Source organism: Globicephala melas, chromosome 21 (genome assembly GCF_963455315.2).
Source record: "Globicephala melas chromosome 21, mGloMel1.2, whole genome shotgun sequence".
NCBI classification, from domain to species: domain Eukaryota; kingdom Metazoa; phylum Chordata; class Mammalia; order Artiodactyla; family Delphinidae; genus Globicephala; species Globicephala melas.
The window spans coordinates 28,168,351-28,189,083 of NC_083334.1; the positions used below are offsets into that span (position 1 = coordinate 28,168,351).

The 20,733-nt window shown below is 39.7% G+C and overlaps 1 protein-coding gene across 1 annotated transcript in view; it reads right to left on the reverse strand.

Moving 5' to 3' along the window:
• Window positions 1-627: 627 nt before the first annotated feature.
• Window positions 628-20,733, reverse strand: part of LOC132594390 (uncharacterized) — a 76,657-nt gene continuing 56,551 nt past the window's right edge. Inside the window, exons 3-6 of the mRNA XM_060291505.2 lie at window positions 20,569-20,673; window positions 6,771-6,913; window positions 3,197-3,393; window positions 628-1,441 (exon numbers count right to left, since the gene is read on the reverse strand). Of these exons, the coding sequence (XP_060147488.2) occupies window positions 20,657-20,673 (17 nt within the window). The 3' untranslated portion in view covers window positions 628-1,441; window positions 3,197-3,393; window positions 6,771-6,913; window positions 20,569-20,656. The remainder of the gene's footprint in view (window positions 1,442-3,196; window positions 3,394-6,770; window positions 6,914-20,568; window positions 20,674-20,733) is intronic.

Sequence of the window (20,733 nt, forward strand, 5' to 3'; positions counted from 1 at the left end):
GCTCAGAGTCTTAACCACTGGACTGCCAGGGAATTCCCCAGAGGAGCTCTTAACGTCAGTACTGTAGCCTGTCTCTTGTCATCTGGATAAGGTGATTTCAATGGGCTTATCCAGCCCTGCCCAAGCTTTCAGTATCTCTTATTTCTTCACCAGTTTCCTGGTATGCACACTGCAGGCAAAATCACCTGTCTACAGAGCAAGTCAAAGAACATCCCCTCCTTACTTATAAACCAATGCATCTCCTATAGGTACTTTCAGACATGGCCCCAAACTACTTATGCCTACCTCAGTAACTATTACTCCCCTCTCCCGTCACTGCACCAAATACCTTTCTGTTCCTCAAATGTGCCCTACCTCTTGGTCTTTATACATGCTCTGGCTCTTCTCTCTTCCCTACCCATGTGACACAATAAAAAAATACATAGATGTTGGATAAATCATGACAGAATTCAAATCCCAGCTCTGCCAATTACAAGTTATATAATTGCTCGCAAATTACTCAGCGTAATTGACCTTTAATTTCATCTATAAAATGAAAATAAAATACTTAATTGGATGTCTGAGAAGATCAAATCAATTAATAGACATAAATCATTTATTATTATGATTACCCTAATAAGTACTCAATCAATATTTGTTTAATCAATTCACACCATAGCAAGCAATAATTCCAGGTATTTACTTCATCAACATCTACCTGTTCGCTCTTATTCCAAGCAATACAATCTGTCAATCAGTAATTTACTATATTATCATGTTGCATTATTGAGCTTTCCAAGCACACGACTTACATCAGCATTATATATATACATATATATATATATATTTTATCCCTTCATAATTTTTAGGAGAGTGTTAATAAAATGTAGGTAATTAGTATCTAAGTGTTTCTATAATTATCCATATCTGCACTGCTCACTGCATCCTATTTCCCAGCCTCCATTCTCTATGATTTTAGTTCTGGACATCATTTCAGATAAACTATTTTGTCCACTAAATACATCCATGGAAGTCATAAAACAAGGTTTTAAATTGTACCATTTTAAATGTTCATCTTGTAGAGAAGAAGGGAAACAAATTTTGATAAAATTTTACTCTGGGACTGTGTGTCTTGTTGATTAGCTAACCCACTTCATACTGTTACCACATACAGCCATCTATCCATTCTGCAAGTAATTGCTGGCCCTGGGAATGATTGATTGACAAGAAAATCTTGGTTATTAGACCTCTTTTGGTTCACAGTCTGGCATTGAAGGTACACGTTGAACAACTAATTACAACAAAGTATGGTAAATGTTGGGAGAAAGTGTGTCCCAGGTCAGTGGGAACGGAGAGCAGAGGCATCCACCTGAAAACAGCATTTGGGATTCAAGCCCCAGTAGCTATTTCCCAAGGAACTCTTCCAGAAAACCTGTTTATTGCAGTTTAGCAGTTCCAAATCCTGAAAAAGGAAAGATGATTTTTTAAAAATCCCTTAGTCACTTAAAACATCATCTCAACCATCTAATTCTCCCTGGAGCTCCTGGTAATTATAGCACATTTTCTCCCTCAGTTGTCAGTGAAAAAAATCCTGTTGTAGGTCATCACTGCCCTATTGTTAGACCAGGACTTTTTTTTTAAACAAATCAGCCTAAACAAAAGGCCTGCTGCAGCTTAGGTACTGGAGAAGGTACATTCTGCCTGGTCCAAGGTGTTGTCAGCAGAGAGCAAAATCCACACTAAAAAAGCAGCCTGTCTTGGGAGGTAGCAACACCACTGTAATAGACGCAATTAAAGCAGAAACCGATAGTCATTGTTCAGGGACGCGAGGGAATGGACTTATCCACAGAGCCGGAAGTTGAAAGGATGATCAGTCCCTAATGACCACAGTCTTGCAAATTCGGATATAAATTTATATATATTAAATATTTAACACATTAAATATTATATATATATATATGCATTTATATAATGTGTGTTATGGGAATCCAAAGGAACAAAAGATTTTCATTTAAAGGTAATAGAGAAAGCTTTATGGACAAGGCAGTATTTGACCTGTATGAAAAGTTATGAAAAAATTTCAGTGATGTCAGAAAGGAAGATACAGAACATGTTTAGATCTTCCTGAGCCATTCTAGCTCGAGCAGAGACTATTGCGGGTTTTTTGACTGAGATACGCATAGAAAGAAAAATCCAATTGTAAAGGCACCCAAGTAAGGGGCAAGACTCTCAGATTGTGACTTGTTCCTTCAAGAGAATCTGACTCACATTCTATCCGCATTCTTCCCAGAGGATATTTCTTTGGTCTGGAACTAACAAATACTTATTTTGGAACTGAAACTATTTCTACATTGAAATGACTTCTTAGTGGGATTGAGGACTTGAAATCTTCCCTGAAATCAATTTCAAACACGTGAGTAGGTGTCTCCCTCATATATAGGTCTTCATGTGTTTTCATTCATCATTAGGGAAGACCTGATATACAATACTGTCCACAGTCCCTTTAGCATCCTGGATGGAGCAGAATCAAAGTGGCTTTTGACCAGGAGGGACAGATATCCTCTCATCTGAACCTACCCGTCAGTAAAATTGTTGGCGTGATTCTGGATACAGCTCAGCTTAAGAGGACATCACAGATTTCTACTCTTACTGCTTTCCTGGAAGCAGATACCAACTACAGCTACCGGTTATTACTTGTACTTCACCAGCAATGTCAGAAGCCCTGCCTGACAAACATTTTTTTAAATGGGGATATATTTTCTAGAATATCTAAGATCTGCAGTGTTGTTTTACCAAACGGAAGCCAATATGGCTAAAAGAGACCTCTGAGAATTTAAAGAGTAAAATTATCCATGTACAAACACATGGTATCTCATACAATAATCTTTCAGTAGCATGTCTTAAAACAGCTACAAAAATAAGTTGAATTCGCTGATAATATATTAGTTGATGAAAACCCAAAGGTGGAACCCAGCATAACTGCCCTGCGGTACTGAAATGATGAGCAGAGAGCGCTGAGTAATCCGGAGATTTGGACTTCTCCAAAGGAAAGATGCAGCCTTGCTTTTTAATGCTTTGGAATGGATGATAAATGTAATTCATTCAGCTTGCACCCAATATTTATTGAAGCATTGTCTTACACCCTGAGAATATGGCTGCAAAACAAAAACAAAACCAAAAAGCACCACAGAAATGTCTCTGCCCGCATGCGACTTACATTCCAATGCGAAGATGTTGGCAGTAAATAAAACAGGCCAATAAAGAGTAGTTCAGGGGAATTCCCTGGCAGTCCAGTGGTTAGGACTCCACACTTGCACTGCCGAAGGTGTGGGTTCAATCCTTGGTTAGGAACAAAAATCCCTCACACCGCGAGGCGGGGCCAAAAAAAAAGAATAAGTCAGATGGTGATCAAAGCTGTGGAGAAACAGAAAGCCAAGAGTAAGGATAAGCATACCGAGGCGGCAGGGGGAGTGGGAACTGTCATTTCATGTCAGGTTGTCAGTCCAGGCATCACTGATTTAATGGCACATGAGCTGAAAGCCAAGCAATGAAGCCAAATTACAGTTGATCCTTGAGCAACACAGGGGTGCCAATGCCCGTGCAGTCAAAAATCCTCATATAATGTTGCATTTGGCCCTCCATATCCACGGTTCCGCATAAGTGCACCTGTGCAATTCAAACCCATGTTGTTCAAAGGCCAGTCCTGTTATCTGTAAGGAGAGAATGCCTGGCGGAGGACACAGCACCGTCAAACATCTCAAGGGGAGAATGTGTTTGGTGTGTTCAAGAAGCATCAGGGAGACTAGTGTGGCCAGAACAGAATGACCAGGGAGGACAGGTGAAGGTGGTGAGATGAGTAAGGTTGCAGGCGAGCCAGCTCACCTGGGCCCCTACAGCCATTGTCAAGTTTGGCTTTTATGCTGAGTGAGATGGGGGTACATCACAGAGTTTAGAGTGAGGAAAGGACATGGTCCCGCCTGGGTTCTGAAAAGACAACTGTGCCTGTTGCATTGAGAATAGAGTGCGGGTGAGAGTTGGGTATTGGGAGGGGCAGAAGCAGGGGGACTCATAAGGAAGCCATTGCAGTAACGCAGTGGAAGATGATGGTTTCAGGTAGAGAACAAAGAGGAAATGGTGAGCGTTAGCCAGATTCTGTAGATATTTGATGGCAAGGATTTGCTCTGTATTGCATGTAAGTTATGATAAAAGAGGAGTCAAGGAAGATTCTGCCTTAAGGATGAAGTTGCCACCAGCTGAGATAAAGAAGACTGGGAGAGGAGCATCTTTGGAGAAAGGGAAATCACAGACTTTGATTGGAGGCATGTCAAGTGTGAAGTGCTTACGCAGCATCAAACTATATGTGTTACAGGTAGCCAAGAGGAAAGAAGCATTAAAAATTGGAAGTAGAGGGCTTCCCTGTGGCTCAGTGGTTGAGAGTCCGCCTGCCAATGCAGGGGACACGTGTTCGTGCCCCGGTCTGGGAAGATCCCACATGCCGCGGAGCGGCTGGGCCCATGAGCCATGGCCGCTGAGCCTGCGCGTCCGGAGCCTGTGCTCCGCAACGGGAGAGGCCGCGGCAGCGAGAGGCCCACGTACCGCAAAAAAAAAAAAAAAAAAAAAAAAAAAATTGGAAGTAGAGTTCATGGTCAGAGATGTAACTTTGCACATCAGCAAGAGGATGGCATTTAAAGCTCTGAGACCAGATAAGTCGTCAAAGGAATGGTGTAGGAAAAAAAAGGGAAGTGTGTCCAGGAGAAAAGGAAGAACTCATCAAGTTGAGAAAGAAACCCCCAGAGTACTTATGATCACAGTAGAACCTGTGCAGAGTCCTTCTGTTTTTAGCATATATTTGTCATTCCCCGTAGACGCTTCTGATGCCAGTTACTCCTGGATGATTCATTCACTCAGTACAGATTCTTACGCACCTACTGTGTACAATGCTTTTTATTCCTCCACCAAAGCGTTCCTCCACCAACACAGAATGTGCATATCCTTTCAGACTGTTGGACGAAGATGGGCTAATGAGCATAGGCAAAGGTTCACTCTTATCACAGTTGAGTCTTGTAATGGCTCAATCTTCGTACTAGCTTAGTGTGCAGTAGTTAATTTGTTGGGGAAAAAAATGACCACACTTCAGAAAGTGAAGCACAAAGCTCAAATAATGGGATAAAGGGGAAGGCATAGATGAGTTAATGAAGACTAGTCTAGAAAAACCAAGACCCCGTCTCCCCGTTCCTTCAGCAATGTGCCACAGTAGGCTGTTTTTCTTTAGGCTCTGGAAACATTAATTCAATAAATTACTTCTATTCATTATTGTAATTGTAAATTCATGACTGCAATTTTAAAGTCATCTTCTTTCCCACCCTCTGCTCAGGTGACATCTGAGTGCTATTGATTGTAAATGTCAAATTAAGTTTCTAGGCATATTTTCCTTGTGTTGGGATCAATACATAACTTGAAGACGTCCTTTGACAGGACATTGAAAGTTATTCCTCACCCATGTGACATTTTGGCTGTTTTCCTCCCTGAATATTTTAGTTACATTGGCAGCTTTCACTTCCTGGATGTTTACAGAGAAATATGGTCCTTCTTTGTAAACCTGAACTTCCAAACTAACAAAAAAAAGATATGGGATCTTGAATCACATGCGTATTAATTTAACTTTGAGTAAACATGAAAATCCAAATATATAAAAGCTGATTAAGGTGCCCCAACTCTGTTAATTATTTATTGATTTATTTTTTAAAAAGGATTTTTAGTTTTCCAATTTTCAATAATTGAATATAGAACCCCTTCAGTCATTTGAAAATGCTTTACTTACAGGTTTGCAGGGACTCAGATTTTACATAGAGAAGTCTTTCCAATGAGTCATAAAGTTTAAGGAATTTAGAAAACTGTATTTGCTTAAAACATGACTTTCATATTTTAATCACTTATTCATTCATTTATTTACTCATTCAATCATTTATCTGTAAATTGGTGCAACCACTGTGGAAAACAGTATGTAGTTTCCTCAAAAAATTAAATATAGAACTACCCTATGATTTGGCAATCCTGCTTCTAGGTATGTATCCAAAGAAAATAAAATCACTATCTTGAAGAGATATTTGCACCCCCATGTTCTCTTCAACATTATTCACAGTAGCCAATATATGGAGACAATCTAAGTATCCATTGGTAGATTAGTGAGTGTGTGTGTGTGTATATGTGTGTGTGTGTATATATATATATATATTTACGGAAAAACACAAACGAACTTTTTGTCCAACTCCATACATATATATATATACATACATATATATATGCATATATATATATATATGCATGTATATGTATATATATATATGCAATGGGATATTATTCCGCTTTCAAAAAACGAAGAAAATCCTTCCATTTGTGACAACATGGATGAACCTGGAGGACATTATGCTGAGTGAAATAAGCCAGACACAGAAACACAAATATTGTATGGTTTCACTTATATGTCAAATTTTTAAAAGCCAAATTCATAGTAATAGAGAGTAGAATAGTGGTTATCAGTGGCTAGGGTATAAAAGAGAAGGGGATATTTTAAAAGAAAGAAAGGAAGTAGAATGGTGGTTGCTAGGCGGTCACTAGGTAGCTCTGGTTCCCTCCATAGGCATTTTTGGGTACCATGGTGCATCCTTGCTCTCACTGATACTCGGGGAGTGATACATAATGAACCCAGGGGCTGATGCAACTAAGATGATGGAAGCCATTGAAGATAACAATTGGTACTGCTTGAAGAAACAAAAAAAGGAAGATACCACCTTTATTGTCATATGGCTCCTCATCTTCTCTTCCCATCCACCAGAATCTTCTCCGTTCTCTCATTCCATAGCATCTTGGGTTTGCTCCTCCCAATGAGTCAGTGGACATGTAGGGTATATTTGAGCCAATGCTTGTCAAAAATCTGTGTGGAGGAAAAATAAATGGGTTCTAATGAGCAGCCCTGGCTTGTGTTCTCATCAAAGAACAAAGATACAAAAATCATGCTTAGTACGCCTTTCACTAAAATGGGACATTGCAGTTTTTAAAGACTTCAGATAATTTTAAATTAAATTCTCACAGCAGTCTTTTGAGGTAGAAAGATGCAGAATAGTGTAACAAAAAGAAAATGGAACCGGATTCAAAAGAGATCAAGGGTATATCCTAGCTGACTGCATATCAGGTGTGGGGCCTTAAGCCCTACACGTATAAATGCTTTGACATCTCATTTTCTTCATCTATGAAACAGGGATTCAATTTTTTATCATCTGTAAAATAGGGATTAAAAGGATCTTTCCCTTGTAGAGTAAGAATTAAATAAGAAACCTCTAAACCCCATAAAAATGTTGACTGTATGTTCATTCAGAAATATTTATGAGCATCTACTGTGTGCCAAGCACTATTCCCAGCCCAGAGATACAACAGTTGACGATAAAGTCAGAATCCTTGTGCTCTTGTTTTTGTTTCATATCTGTATGTAGGTGTGTCTGTAGGTAAATAAGCAAAATGTACAGTACATAGTATGTCAGATGTGTAAGTATGGAGAAAAATAATTCAAGGAATGTGGAGGGAAAGAGCATGGAAGGAAGAGGAGCTGCAGTATTTTTGTTTTTGAATTTTATTTTATTTATTTTTTTTATACAGCTGGTTCTTATTAGTTATCCATTTTATACATATTAATGTATATATGTCAATCCCAATCTCCCAATTCATCACAGTTTTAAATTGGGCAATTTAAGCCTGCAAGGCCTTTTGGACAGTTATCAGACCTACAGCTTTAACTCTGAAAGGGGCAGATATGGGAGCAGAGGAGTTACGTGGTGGGACATGTGGATTAATTCACTTTCCCCCATTTTGCTGGTCAAAGAACTGAATCTTGGGGAAGTTGAGAAATTTCCAAAGATTATGTGTTTGATTCAACCCAGGACGGAAATCAAAAAACTTCCAGCCTCTCATTGAGAAGAGATGAACAAGGTAAGATCTGCTCACTGTGTGTGTGAATTCAAGTCAGGCAGGAAGTAGGTATAACACTGCTTTGGCAACCAAGACCCTTCAGAACGCATATGCCGACGCCATGTGGGAGCCCATCTATGAGAATGACACTCCAGTGAGAAGAAAACAGCCAAAGGGTTGGCTCTGCCCTCATCTAGTTCAATCACACCACTGCGTACCTCTCAAACTGGCAATCTAGCCACTAACAGCATCTTACTCTCCTACGCAATTCTGTATTATGGAAACGGCCAGCTATTTCTGGGTACTTAAAGCCTAGTTTCAAATAGTGGTAACTATAGTTCCTAACACCCTGTAAGCAAGACATTTCTAAAGCGGCCATCAAAAATACATATTTATTTAGTTATTGAGAACGTAAAAGCAATCCCTTCCTTCTGCCTGTGGGAAGCATCATTTTTCCAACTGCAGTTTGTTCATAGAAGAGCAATATTTGTGCCAAGAACTCAAGTGAAACAAATGTCCTCCTTGATGGGAAGTGTCCACACTAATTTGGAGCTGTAAAATAAGAATTTGAAATTCCCCTTTCTGCGACTTGGCATTTGCAACTTCTACATAATTTAACTCATGCTGAGCTCCATGAAAGGGCTCAGCAGATAGCACTACATGGTAAAGTACCAGGCTGGTGCTCAGAAATTTCCACCGCACCTTTTCAAAGGTGCTTATTTCTGGAGTGTGCTGTTAGGCATCCTATCATCCTTCTTTCTTTGAAATGTCACCCTTGTTCTATCAAAGGCTCCTGTCTGCGTGTCTGACTAGCTTTGCAAACGTCTGACAGAAAATTGTCAGAGGAAGCTATAAAGGGAGACGCCTTTTGTCTCTAAGTGGAGAAGATGGTGATTTTTGGACAACACAGATTGACTGAACAAATGCTAGGAGAGTTCACCAGCTCTTTGAAAAGGCATGAAGATAATGCCAGAGGGTTGAACATTTTCCCAGTCCTACTGGCTTCGTGTACTTCTCTTAACACTACCTCTATCCAGCAACTCCAGACAAGCTCTCTAGAGCTTCCCAGGACTCTGACAGCTTGTGTTCAAGATTTCCTAAGACTATAATAGACAAAAGAGACCCCCGCGAATGAGGTAGATTTCCATCACAAACAGACTGATCTTTAACACAGAAAACAGTCATCTGGAATTTATTGTGCAACCTTCAAAGAGAAGGCTCTAAGTTGGCAAATCCAGCAGTCAGGGTGGAAAAATCAGAAGCCCCTCTGTGTTCCCAACGCCTTTCTTATGAATTCCTGTTGAACCTCTGAGCAGCACCATAGGAGTGAAGGCTGCCAGCCTTCCAGGGGTCCCAGCAGCACAGAATCTCAGTCATGGGAGCAAGTGACCCGTAGCATCGACCTACTTGTTCTAGGCTTCAGACACCTACGACCCCCCTGCTGAGTGGTTGCACGTTCCACCAATGCCACCCTGTTCTAGCCTCCCACACGGGAGAAAGGAAATACCCAACTCCAGCTCACTCTAAGCAACCTGTCTCACACAAGGGGGGAGAACAAAAACCTGAGCAACACTTGTGAAGTTCACAGTCACTTAAAGACTGAGACCTAATCACAGGATTACAGAATGCTCCCTCTCCCCGTACCTCACTACCACACTATTTACAGCAGTTCATTTACCTGGCACATCATATCCAGCACTCAAAAAGAAAATTACAAGGCATCCCAAAAGGCAAAAACCACAACTTGAAGAGACAGAACAAACGTTAGAGCCAGACACGGAAGAGACGCTTGGAATCATCAGGCCAGGAATTTAAAACAACTATGATTACTATGCTGAGGGCTCTAATGGACAAAGTAGCCAGCATAGAAGAACAGATGAGCAATGCAAGCAGAGAGGCAGCAATCCTAAGAAAACTCTTGTGCTATGTATCTTTTTTACTTTCCAGAGCCGTGGAATCTAAAAAGGAGATGAACCAACTTTGAGCAATGTTCTCCTTTCTGAATGTGGCAGAATCCAGTTCTTCACTGCACAGCAGAATATTGACAGCCATTCAGTCATTCAACAAATATTATGGAGCGTTTGCAATATGCTCTGCTTTGTGCTTAGAAGGTGGAGATACAAGGAGGAATATGATCCTGCTCAGGAAGGTCTCACAGTGTAACGAGGGCTACCGGACTGCAGCATTCATACATCTCAAAACGAGTTGATGTCAAAAATGTCATGGTTCCAGGGTCAGGAGTGATATTGGGATCAAATTCCCAGGGGGGGCGATATTTGAGCAAGATTTTATCAAGTAGGATTTTATCAATGAGGGAGGTTTGCCGCTGTCTTTCTGGGGGTAGCAGCATCTCTGTTCTGGAGGAGAGGAGAGAAAGAGGGCAGTCCTGGGGGACATTCCAAGCCAAAGAAGAGCAGGTGAAAAGATGAAATAGCTGCAGTGAGGACTGAAATGCCATTGCGATGCTAGAGTACAAGACAGAAGAGAAACACTTGCTGGGATTGAGAGCAGTGTCTATATTTCTACAAACCAGCAAGATGATTTGAATTCAAGAGTGTGGCATGATTTTCCTGAGAGTCAGAAGTAACTCTTGGCCTCAACCTTCACCCAGCTCCTCTGAGATCTCTGAAAACACTCAGGAACAATACGCAAATGTGGCATTTCCAATTAAGTATAAAGAGAACTGTCATGGTTCTCAAGGAATGGGACTCCCATCAGAATGTAACCATTGAACAGGTATTGCTCTGTTGCATATGGCTAAAGATGAGTCATTTTCTTGGGATTCTCCATCCTCACCATTAAAATGCACATAATGAGAGAGAGAGAGCGGGGCATAGAATTTTCTCTGTGTTATCCATGCTTCAATACATAAGTAGAACAAAACAGAGTCAATTTAAATATGTAGTTTTCCTCTCTACCTGTCTAAGAAAAGTGATTGTTTCTAGAAACTGACATCAGCTCTGACATACACAGAATAAGAGCTTGCTTGTCCTATTGTGTGTGAATCCAACTGTAATCCTCTGGTTTCGTCTGGAAAGCTAAGTCAGATATTACAAGGGACCTTTAGACTGCAAACAGAGTCAGAAATGAGTGCAACACAAACATATTAAGGGCAGGCAATTAAATGCAAACAAACGCTATTGCAGTTTTCTCCTAAGGAAATATAACTAGACGGCCAGGTAGACTGCTTTTGGATTACTTGGATTAAGTGTTGCATTCTCGAAAGCTGAGTGACTTTCTGGCATTTCATTCCCTTGGAAACCGTGAGCTTCCACTGTTACAAGCTATGCAGATCCTCTCATATGCTTTGCACATTTTTCGACTGTGTTTCTAAGACAGAATCACAGCACTTGAAAAAGGACATCGACAAGAATGAAGAGCAAGGATTAAGGTCAGAGAGTTCTGGCTGATTGGGAAAACTTGGGCAAGTGGCATCATTATTGCAACCTCACAATACAGAGAGCCTCACAGAGCAAAGAGCATGAACACTCATTCTTTTTTTTTTTAATGTCTTTATTGGAGTATACAATGGTGTGTTAGTTTCTGCTGTATAACAAAGTGAATCAGCTACACATATACATATATCCCCATATCTCCTCCCTCTTGCGTGAACACTCATTCTTGCTTGTAAAGTGACTTTGAGTACTTAATAAGCTGTACAACCACACTAAACAGCCTCTGCAATAGTTAACTCAAGACCTTTTCCTTAGCTCTCATTTTTGCCCACTTTCCAGCCCTGGAGACCTTGGGAAATAACCTTTATTTACCATGTTTTTAGCTTCATACTGAGTTGAAAGTCACCTCCCGAGAGGAAACACTCCCGAGATTTCACCTGTGTCTTATTAATAAATTTTTCCATTTACAGAAATAAAATCAAGCATCTAAATAAGGAACCACACTGCATCCGTAATAAAAGATAAAAAAGAAGAAAGCCAGGACGATGCTGGTGGCAGAGATTTATTAGAAAAGCAAAAAATGAGTGGCCGTTGACTTCCTGGCTGAACTAGCCAGATCCCCCGGAGAGTTGGAGCCTCAATTACAACACAAACTTGATGGAGTCAAGAGTCACCTGTCAAATACACGGGCATACAGCTATCAACTGGGTGCAGACATCCTGACTTAACTGCTCTGATTTAAGCTGGAAGTGTTCTGTTAAAATTCTGAGTCTTCTGGGACTGATTGTTGTAGCTGGCATGCCCTGGGAGAGAAAGCAATCTGTCTTCTTAACAAGGTTGGTCCTTAGCAAAATGATGACATGGGGAAGTTGAGATTGTATTCCTATCCACTTCTCTCATAAGTTGGCCACCAGGCTCAGGCAGCCATTGATCTTTTTTTAAGGGCCCAGGGAAGTGTGTCCAACACAGACTGAACTGATAAGATTTGAACTGACTGGTTCACGTCCTGAACATCCAACACCAACTTCCTCTTCTGCATTGTTTCTCCAAGCCTGTGTTCACTAAGTGAACTTAATGAATTGGCTTAATGGAATCACATTAATTTCTTTTAATGTGAATGTGTAAACCCTGGTGGTATATTGGCACTTCTATTACATGCTTTCTGGAGGCTTTCCTTAATCTCCACATGGGATTTTCAGAATTGCGGCAAAACGATCAGTTTGATGTGGGAAATATTTGGAGTAAAGGAGTGTTGGTTTGTTGCCCATCTTTGACCACCAGATTGGGGTGTTGGGAGCTGTCTGAAGATGGTCTCGAACTGTATCAGTCAAGAGGACAGCCTAAGGTAGCTTTATACCAGGGGGCAGCAAACTCTGGCTGTAAACAAAGGGATAGTAAATATTTTAGGCTTTGCAAGCTGCATCGTCTCTGTTGTAAGTACTCAACTCTGCCATTGTAGTGGGAGGCGCTATCAGCAATACATAATACGTGGAAGTGGCTGTATTCCAAGAAAATATCTTTTACAAAAATAAGCAGTGGTCCGTATTGACCCCACAGTCTACAGTCTGCTGATCTCTGTTTTATACTAATCAAAGGAAGACACCAGTTACCCATCTGCCCCAGATTCAACATCCAGATGCTTGGGAGAAAATAACAAAATTATTCTTTTTGAAGCAAGAGACTGTTTGTCTCAAGTGACACTTTGCACAAGATTTAGAAGAAGGCAGGCTTGGAGAAACAACTACTTCTTTACACTCTCAAGGTTGGTGCGGGGCGCCAGGTGCAGGGTGCGGTCCATGTATGTGGCTGCTGATCTGCTGGCTCACCTTGTTGGTTTGTGATGGTGGCTGAGCCCCCAGCTTCTCTAGCACCTGCCAGACCTCCTCCTTCAGTTGTTCCGAATCCTGGCCAGGTTTCTGTGCAGCTCTGTGGAGAAGGACATCAGCTCCTTCTGCAGAAGTTCACTTGCATCAGTGACCCGGAGGTGGTGAGAGGCCGATGCAGGTTCCACTTTGTCCTCAGAGGATGCAGCTTGCCTTGTGAGTAGGTCCTGTTCATCCCGCTCTCCCCACTTTGCATTATCTCTCCTTCCCAGCTGTCAGCCCTGCTAACTTCAGGCCCAGCTGCAAATGTAGAAATACTGCCTTACATGGACTCTTTAACCAGCTCCCTCAGCTGCATCAGGGCAAACTCTTAGAATCAACTGCCTACTTCAGATCAGTCCCAGTGATTCTGTTTTTCTCATCAATTCCTAATTGATGTGTCATCCCAACCTAAGAAATTTCCCATTCAGAGAAAGGAAACCCAAGGGTTGACAATGGAACGTACTATGTTTTTAAATATCATAATAATAGTGATACTCATTTCTACTTTGTGAAGGTCACACAATTCCATTCAACCCTGAGATTCTGTAAACGCTGAACTCTATAATGATGTTGACCTGTTTGTTCACATATGGCGTGGACTCTGATTTTATTTTCTTCTCTTCTGGGACCAATGATACACATTAGTGAGGTGGCTGGTGGGAGCCCTGTGTAGCAGCCTCTTGCCCCAAAACTAAGCAAAGCCATCTGGCCCTTAGAGGAATTGAACCCACATCGTTGACCTCAATTAGCACCAGACTTTAACCAACTGCAGAAATAAAAGCTGTAATTAATCCAATTGTCCTCTCTCGAGTTATTCCCAATTGCAATATTCTGTTCTTATTGACCTTCTGAAACCCAAATGTTCACATTCTTCAGCAAGCAACATTGAAGACATAATATAAGAGCACCATCACTATTACAGCTTTAAGGGTTGCAAGAGATTGTATTTTCAAGTGCCTCATCGTAGCTCTATCTCCCCCAAATCCATGCCACATTACATAAGGAAAGGACTTCTCAAAGACATGAAGTCACACACCCATTTAGTGAATGGGAATTCATGTCCATGACCTCTCTTTCCAGCCCTCCTTCCCTCGCTCTATGCTCCTGCTTGGCTCCTTGGAGGAGGAAAGCATCCTTTCAGTTACATTTTGCTCATGTTCAATGAGGTAATTTTTTGGATTTGATGATAATTTTCAATATAGAATATTTTCAAGTCTCATTCATTTGAGTCATTGGACCAGCTGCATTTTTTCTATACTTTCTGCTGTTCTTAATTTCAACTTTGATAACATTTAGAAGATGGAAGGAAGTGTCTTATTGTAAGTAATAATCCTTTAACTACCTACTTGCTCTTGCTGGTTATAGCGGTTTGTCTCCTAGACTCGGGGCATTGACTCTAAATGGTTCTCAACAAGTATCCCACACATATGCTTCTTGATGGATCAGCTCATTGGTGTTTGTTTCTACTGTCCTATAGACCAGCTCCGATAAGAGCTACATCTTAATGGATAAAGGTCACAGGAGAAAGATTGTTTCTAAAGTTTCTTTTTCCATTTTAGCTCCCGTAACATCTCTATTAAAACCAGTAGTGCTTTTAGTTGAAAATCTTTGTGGGATCCATTTATAGATATAGACAGGTGAGTGCCAGTCTGAAGAGTGTGTGGAATGATTTGGTTGATGTGTCAACTGCTGCGGTTTTGTAAATGGGTTTTTCATAGTGTGGTTGGCTGAAAATGGCCCCCAAGGATATCGGGTCCTCATTCTTGGAACCTGTAAATGTTACCTTATTGGAGAGAAGAGTCTTTGCAGCTGCAGTGAAGTTAAGGATCTCGAAAGTGGGAGATCACCTTGGCTTAACTGTGTGGACCCTAAATGCAATCACAAGTGTCCTTATAAGAGAGAGGCAGAGGAAGACTAGACACACAGAAGAGAAGACGCTGTGAAGATGGAAACAGAGATTGGAGTGATGCAGCCACAACCAAGAAGTGCTGGCAGCCACCAGAAACGGGAGGAAGTATAGAATAGGTTCTCCTCTAGAGGCTGTGGGGGGAGCAGAGCCCTGCCAACATCCCGATTCTGGTCCAGTGATGCTGATTTCAGACTTCTGGCCTCCAGAACTGTGAGACAGTAAATGTCTGTTGTTTTAAACCACCAAGTTTGTGATGATTTGTTACAGCAGCCTCAGGAAACTAATACACAAGGTTCGGCATAAGTTAGTAATTTTCTGTAGGATTGATCACGCAGAGCTGATGGGCAGCTCCTCCCAACCTGGAACACCAAAATCCCAACTGAGAAGATTTTGTTTGGCTCGTGTGGACACTGACTGGTCTCCTTAGGAAAATCAGCATGCAGCCATGCTTCCCGTTATCACATACCTGAATCCCAGCAAAAAGAGTTTTGATGTTAATTTCTTCATCAGATACTCAAGATAGAGTATCAAATCTCCCTGGCCCCAGGGTCTTTGCCCAGTAAAACTCTTCAGCGCCAAACATTATTCTTAAGGTGTGATAGTTATCATGGATTTCTGGCACAAAGATGACAGAATAGTGTATTTTTGCCCTCTCTTCTCAGAACTAGTCCCCAAGCCAAAAGCGTAAGAACAGAAATTCAATACTTGCTATAAATTAGTTGATTTCTGTATATTAAGGGCAGGAAGTATCCCATGGACATGTGGGAAGATGTTTCGACACTGGTGGCTGCGGAGCTCAGTTTTCCGAAGCAGGTGCCACATGCCGTATGTTAAGCAGGCGCCCGAAGTAGGGATGTTGAGCAAACTCAGCAATCCCACTGTGGTAAAAAATAGGCTTAAAAGGAGAAGCTTCCGTCTTTCATTTTTATTTCATTTCCCCACTGGGGAAAGTCAGGAAGGTGGACTACACAAACAAGCCAGGTTTGCAGCAGACTGTTTGCAGGTAAGCCGGAGTAGAGACGATAAAATATGAATTAAGAGCAATACTGCAGCTGCTGATCTCTGTTGGGTGGGAGAAGAAAGGTAAACATTTCACAGATAAAACTCTGTCACTAAGGACTTCTCTTGAAATCAAGGAAAATCGCTGCTGTCCCAGAATAGGGACCAAACTCCTCCACGCCTGACATAGTTAAGCTGGGAAGAAAAACACACCTCCTTCAAACATAAAATAATTAAGAAAATGATTCCAACACACAATTAATCAAGGCAAACCTATACTATATAGTGAAGTTTAAAAACAAAAAAGAAATTAAAAAATTATAAAATAAAATATGACAAAGTAGAAACTAAAAAGTTTGTAAAGGTGTCAAAAGTAAGAAAAAGATAAGTGTCAGCATTCTCTTAAAAGAGTTTCCACAGAGTAGATTAAAACCATTAAAACTAACAACCATTAAATGATTAATAATTAACCCAAAAAAGTGATGAAACAATCACCTTTTAAAAAGAAAGACCTGCTGAAAGCAGAAATGTCAGTGTTTAGGATATATTAGGCAAAGAACATTGGGAGAAGAAAAGTGAGCTGGTGGAACTAAGGAAAGAAGTGGAAAGAAAAAACTGTGATGGAGATGAAGTTCTCTTTGGAAGCTGGAGAAGAGACGCTTAACTAAAATGCAACAAACTAGTGGTGGACAGAATTGAGCAATATGAGCAAATGGAAATGAGAAGAACTGAACAGGATTAGAGAAAAAAATGACACAACAAGGTATCGAATTGAAATTTATCAAACTTTATAATTTGGTAACAGAGATGGACCTTCTCTCTAATTGCATAATATGGTTACATATGAAACCTCAAAGAAAACCACAATAATTTCTCCCAATTAGAAAGACTAAAGGCAATATTCTTTGATAAGAATATTATAAAACTAAACATTAATAGTAAATGTGAACATAAAAGAACCTTCCAACTAGAAGTTGTAATAATTCCTCTGAAGTAACGTTTGAGTCAAATTGGCGATCACAAGTGAAATTTCAGAATACCTAAAAATAATGATGATGAGAATGCTGTATAGCAGAACACCCTTTACATTATACAGTCTTCCAGGGAAGATCAGAAGAGAAAGAAAAAAAAGGATAGAAGAAAAGCAGAAGAGGAAGGGACACTTCCCAACTCAATTTTATGAGTCCAGTATTACCATGATATCAAAAATCAAACACAAGACACTAAAAGAAAATCACAGAAAAGATTTCTCCTGAACGTAACACACAAATATTCAACAAACCATTAGCAAGCCTAATTCAACAATGTCAAAAACAACTAAACATTGTGACTAAGTGGGATTTATTCCAGGTATGCCAGGCTGGTTCAGCATTAGAAAATCAATCAATGTAAAGATTGATTTCATCTAAAGAAATCCACTAAAGAAGAAAAATCCCATGATCATATCAGTTGACATAGTAAAAGCATTTGAAAAAACCACTCAGTCATGAGAAAATCTCAGTCAGCAAGTCAGGAAGAGGAGAACTACCTCAAATTGATAAAGAGCATCTATAAAAACCCTACAGCTAGTGTTATACTAAATGGGAAACACTGAAGACTTTCTCCCTGAGGTCAGGAACAAGGCAAGATGTCTGCCCTTACCACTATTATTCAACATAGTACTAGAAGTTTTACTTGCTACTATAAGGCAAGAAAAATAAATAAAAGGCATGCAGATTGGAAAGAGAGAGAGAAAACTGTCCCTATTGCCAGATGACATTATCGTCTATGTAGAAAACCCAAAACTCCTAGAAATAATAGAGTCAGCCATGGCACAGCATACAATATCAACATACAATAATCATATCTATGTACTGACAATTTACATGTGGAAACCAAAGTTAAAATCATAACACCATTTATAATCATGCCAAAGAAAGTCAAATCACTTAGGTATATACTGAGCAAAACAGGTACAGGATCTGTATACTGGAAGTTATAAAATTCTGATGAATGAAATCAAAGAAGGATTTTTTAAATGTAAAGAGACATATCATTTTCATGGTTTGGAAGATTCAATAAAGGAAATTCACCCAAATCGATCTACAGGTTTAATATGATTCCTATCAAAATCCCAGTAATGCTTTTTTGTAGACATTGACAAGCTTATTCTAAAATTTCTATAGAAAAAAAATATAGACTAGGAGAAAATATTTGCAAACCACATAGCTGACAAAGAACAAGTATCTAAAACAACCTATCCAGTCAGAAAATGGACAAAAGATACAAAGAGACATTTCACCTAAAAGGATATACAGATGACAATAAGCACATGAAAAGATGTTCAACACCATTATCCATGTAAATAAATGTAAATTAAAATAATATTAAATGTAAATGCAAATTAATAAAAATGAAAACCACAAGATATCCCTACACACTTAAAAGGTAGCTAACATTTTTAAAAAATACTGATAATACCAAATGCCGGTAAGAATGCATAGAAACTGAATCACTCGCACATTGCTAATGGAAGTGTAAAATACTATAGTCACTTTGGAAAACAGTTTAGCAGTATCTTAAAGTACTAAACATGCAACTATCCTAAGACCCAGCAATTGCACTTCTGGGTATTTCCTGCAGAGAAATGAAGACATGTTCACACAAAAACCTGGCCAGGTGGAACCAATAAGAGGGATCCTGCCCAACGAGTGGCCTGGACTGGGAAGCCTCTGTGCGCTGGTGGGCAAATAATTTACTGGACAGCTTGTCTTTAAGCAAATTCCTGGAAAGAATTTAAATGCTTATATGTATAGGGCCTGTTAAAAATGGACTACTGTATAATGGTTGAAATGATTGAGATGGTTTCATATATCCTAATAAGTTCTACTCCAACATATTTTAAGTGATAAGAAGGTTAAAATCCATTTATATATTATACTACATACATGTTAATTCATACAACATACATGTTAATTCATACAACATATATAAATCATATATTAGTATGTATATTACACAGATATAAGTATACATACATATACATGCATGTATATATGTATGTATCAGTACATAGTTTTTAAAAATAGTTCAGGAAGAAGGTATACAACATTTTAAATGAATTCTTCTATTTTTACAATAGTTTAAGTTGGATTTTCTTTTATTTCTCATTGAACGTATTCTAATGATATACTCTGTATACTAAATACTTTAGAATAATGGAGGGACCACATTACTTTCTATGTCTCCATATCTAGAGGTACTATACATACTGGTTCCTAGTATAACAGCTTAATCTAAGGAACAGAAGCACATGGATTAACCTTAATTCACCCCATTAAATGGATCTGGAGCTAGGTTTTAACCAATAACATCAAATCCACTTCCTCTCCTAAATATAAGACCAAGAGTTTGTTTCACATATTTTAGCATCTCTTCTTGAAACTCAGGAAGCTATATAAAAGGGCTATCTCTAAATTATACTGTATTTTTTATAAACCATAAAGTTTTGCATCTTTACATCAATGTGTGGCCAGCATACAATTAGAATTCTTAAGTGGGAAGAAACTTTACCTAATGTACCATCCCCTGTTTTTTTACACTAGGGAGGTAAAATGACTTACCCAGATAATAAACTAGAGAGAGGAAGCTCTAGACTCCTAAATTCAAGTTTAATATACTTTCCATTATACCATGTGGCCAAATATCTAATAAAAAGGTGCTAACGTGCTTTCAAAAGATAAATGTGGATTCCAAGTCCATGAAATGTTGATACATTTCAATCACTTTTGCAAGTGGTCCAGACAGCAATGTATGTGCAAAATCTCCACTCTGACCTGTAAAAACAAAAGCTGGTGGTTGTACAAACCAACAACCAACATCCATACAGACATTGTTTAATGGACGAGAACAAATAGCCTGTGTTCTCATTAAGGAGCCTTTTGTGATGGCTCCAGAGTACGCTCGTAAATGTAATTTACTCTCTGGCTGTCAAGGCCTCCTAACTAATTGTCCCCCAGTCCCTTGATTGTCTTGAATACACAGTGTTGACTGGCTTAAAATACCAGGTGATGCAATTGAACAGCAATATAGAATGCATATTTTTCAGAAGAGTCTTGGAAATCTGGGTAGTACATCATTTCCATCAGAAAGATAAAACAGCCCAGAGATGTGTCAGACTCAGAAATAAACCCTTGCAACCAGCCATGAGAAGAGAATAACAGAAATCCAAAAATTCACAGCCAAAATAACCAGATGTTGTATCCTCCAGATTCTGTGGCTTCATTACGAGTGAAGTTCCCTGCAATTTTCCAAATCATGTGCCTGTGTACGCCGCTGCCATACAGATAGCCTGGAGATAGCATGGGTTTGAATTCTAGCTCCATCGCTGTGACCTTGGACGTGTTACCTAGCCTCTTCGGCAGAGTAGAGTTAATAAGAATTTCTACTCTAGGCAGTTTATTTGTGATCCAGCACTCACCTAGTCTGTCTGTAATCAACAGGTGCTCAATAAATGAATCAGCCAGACATCGGGCACTCTGCTCTGCTTGGGGCCACATGGAGATGAGTCAAAAATGGTCTTGGTCTTGCCATGGAATGGAGGAGAAAAAAGACAAGGTGAGTACAATAAAAGAGTCACAGGGTA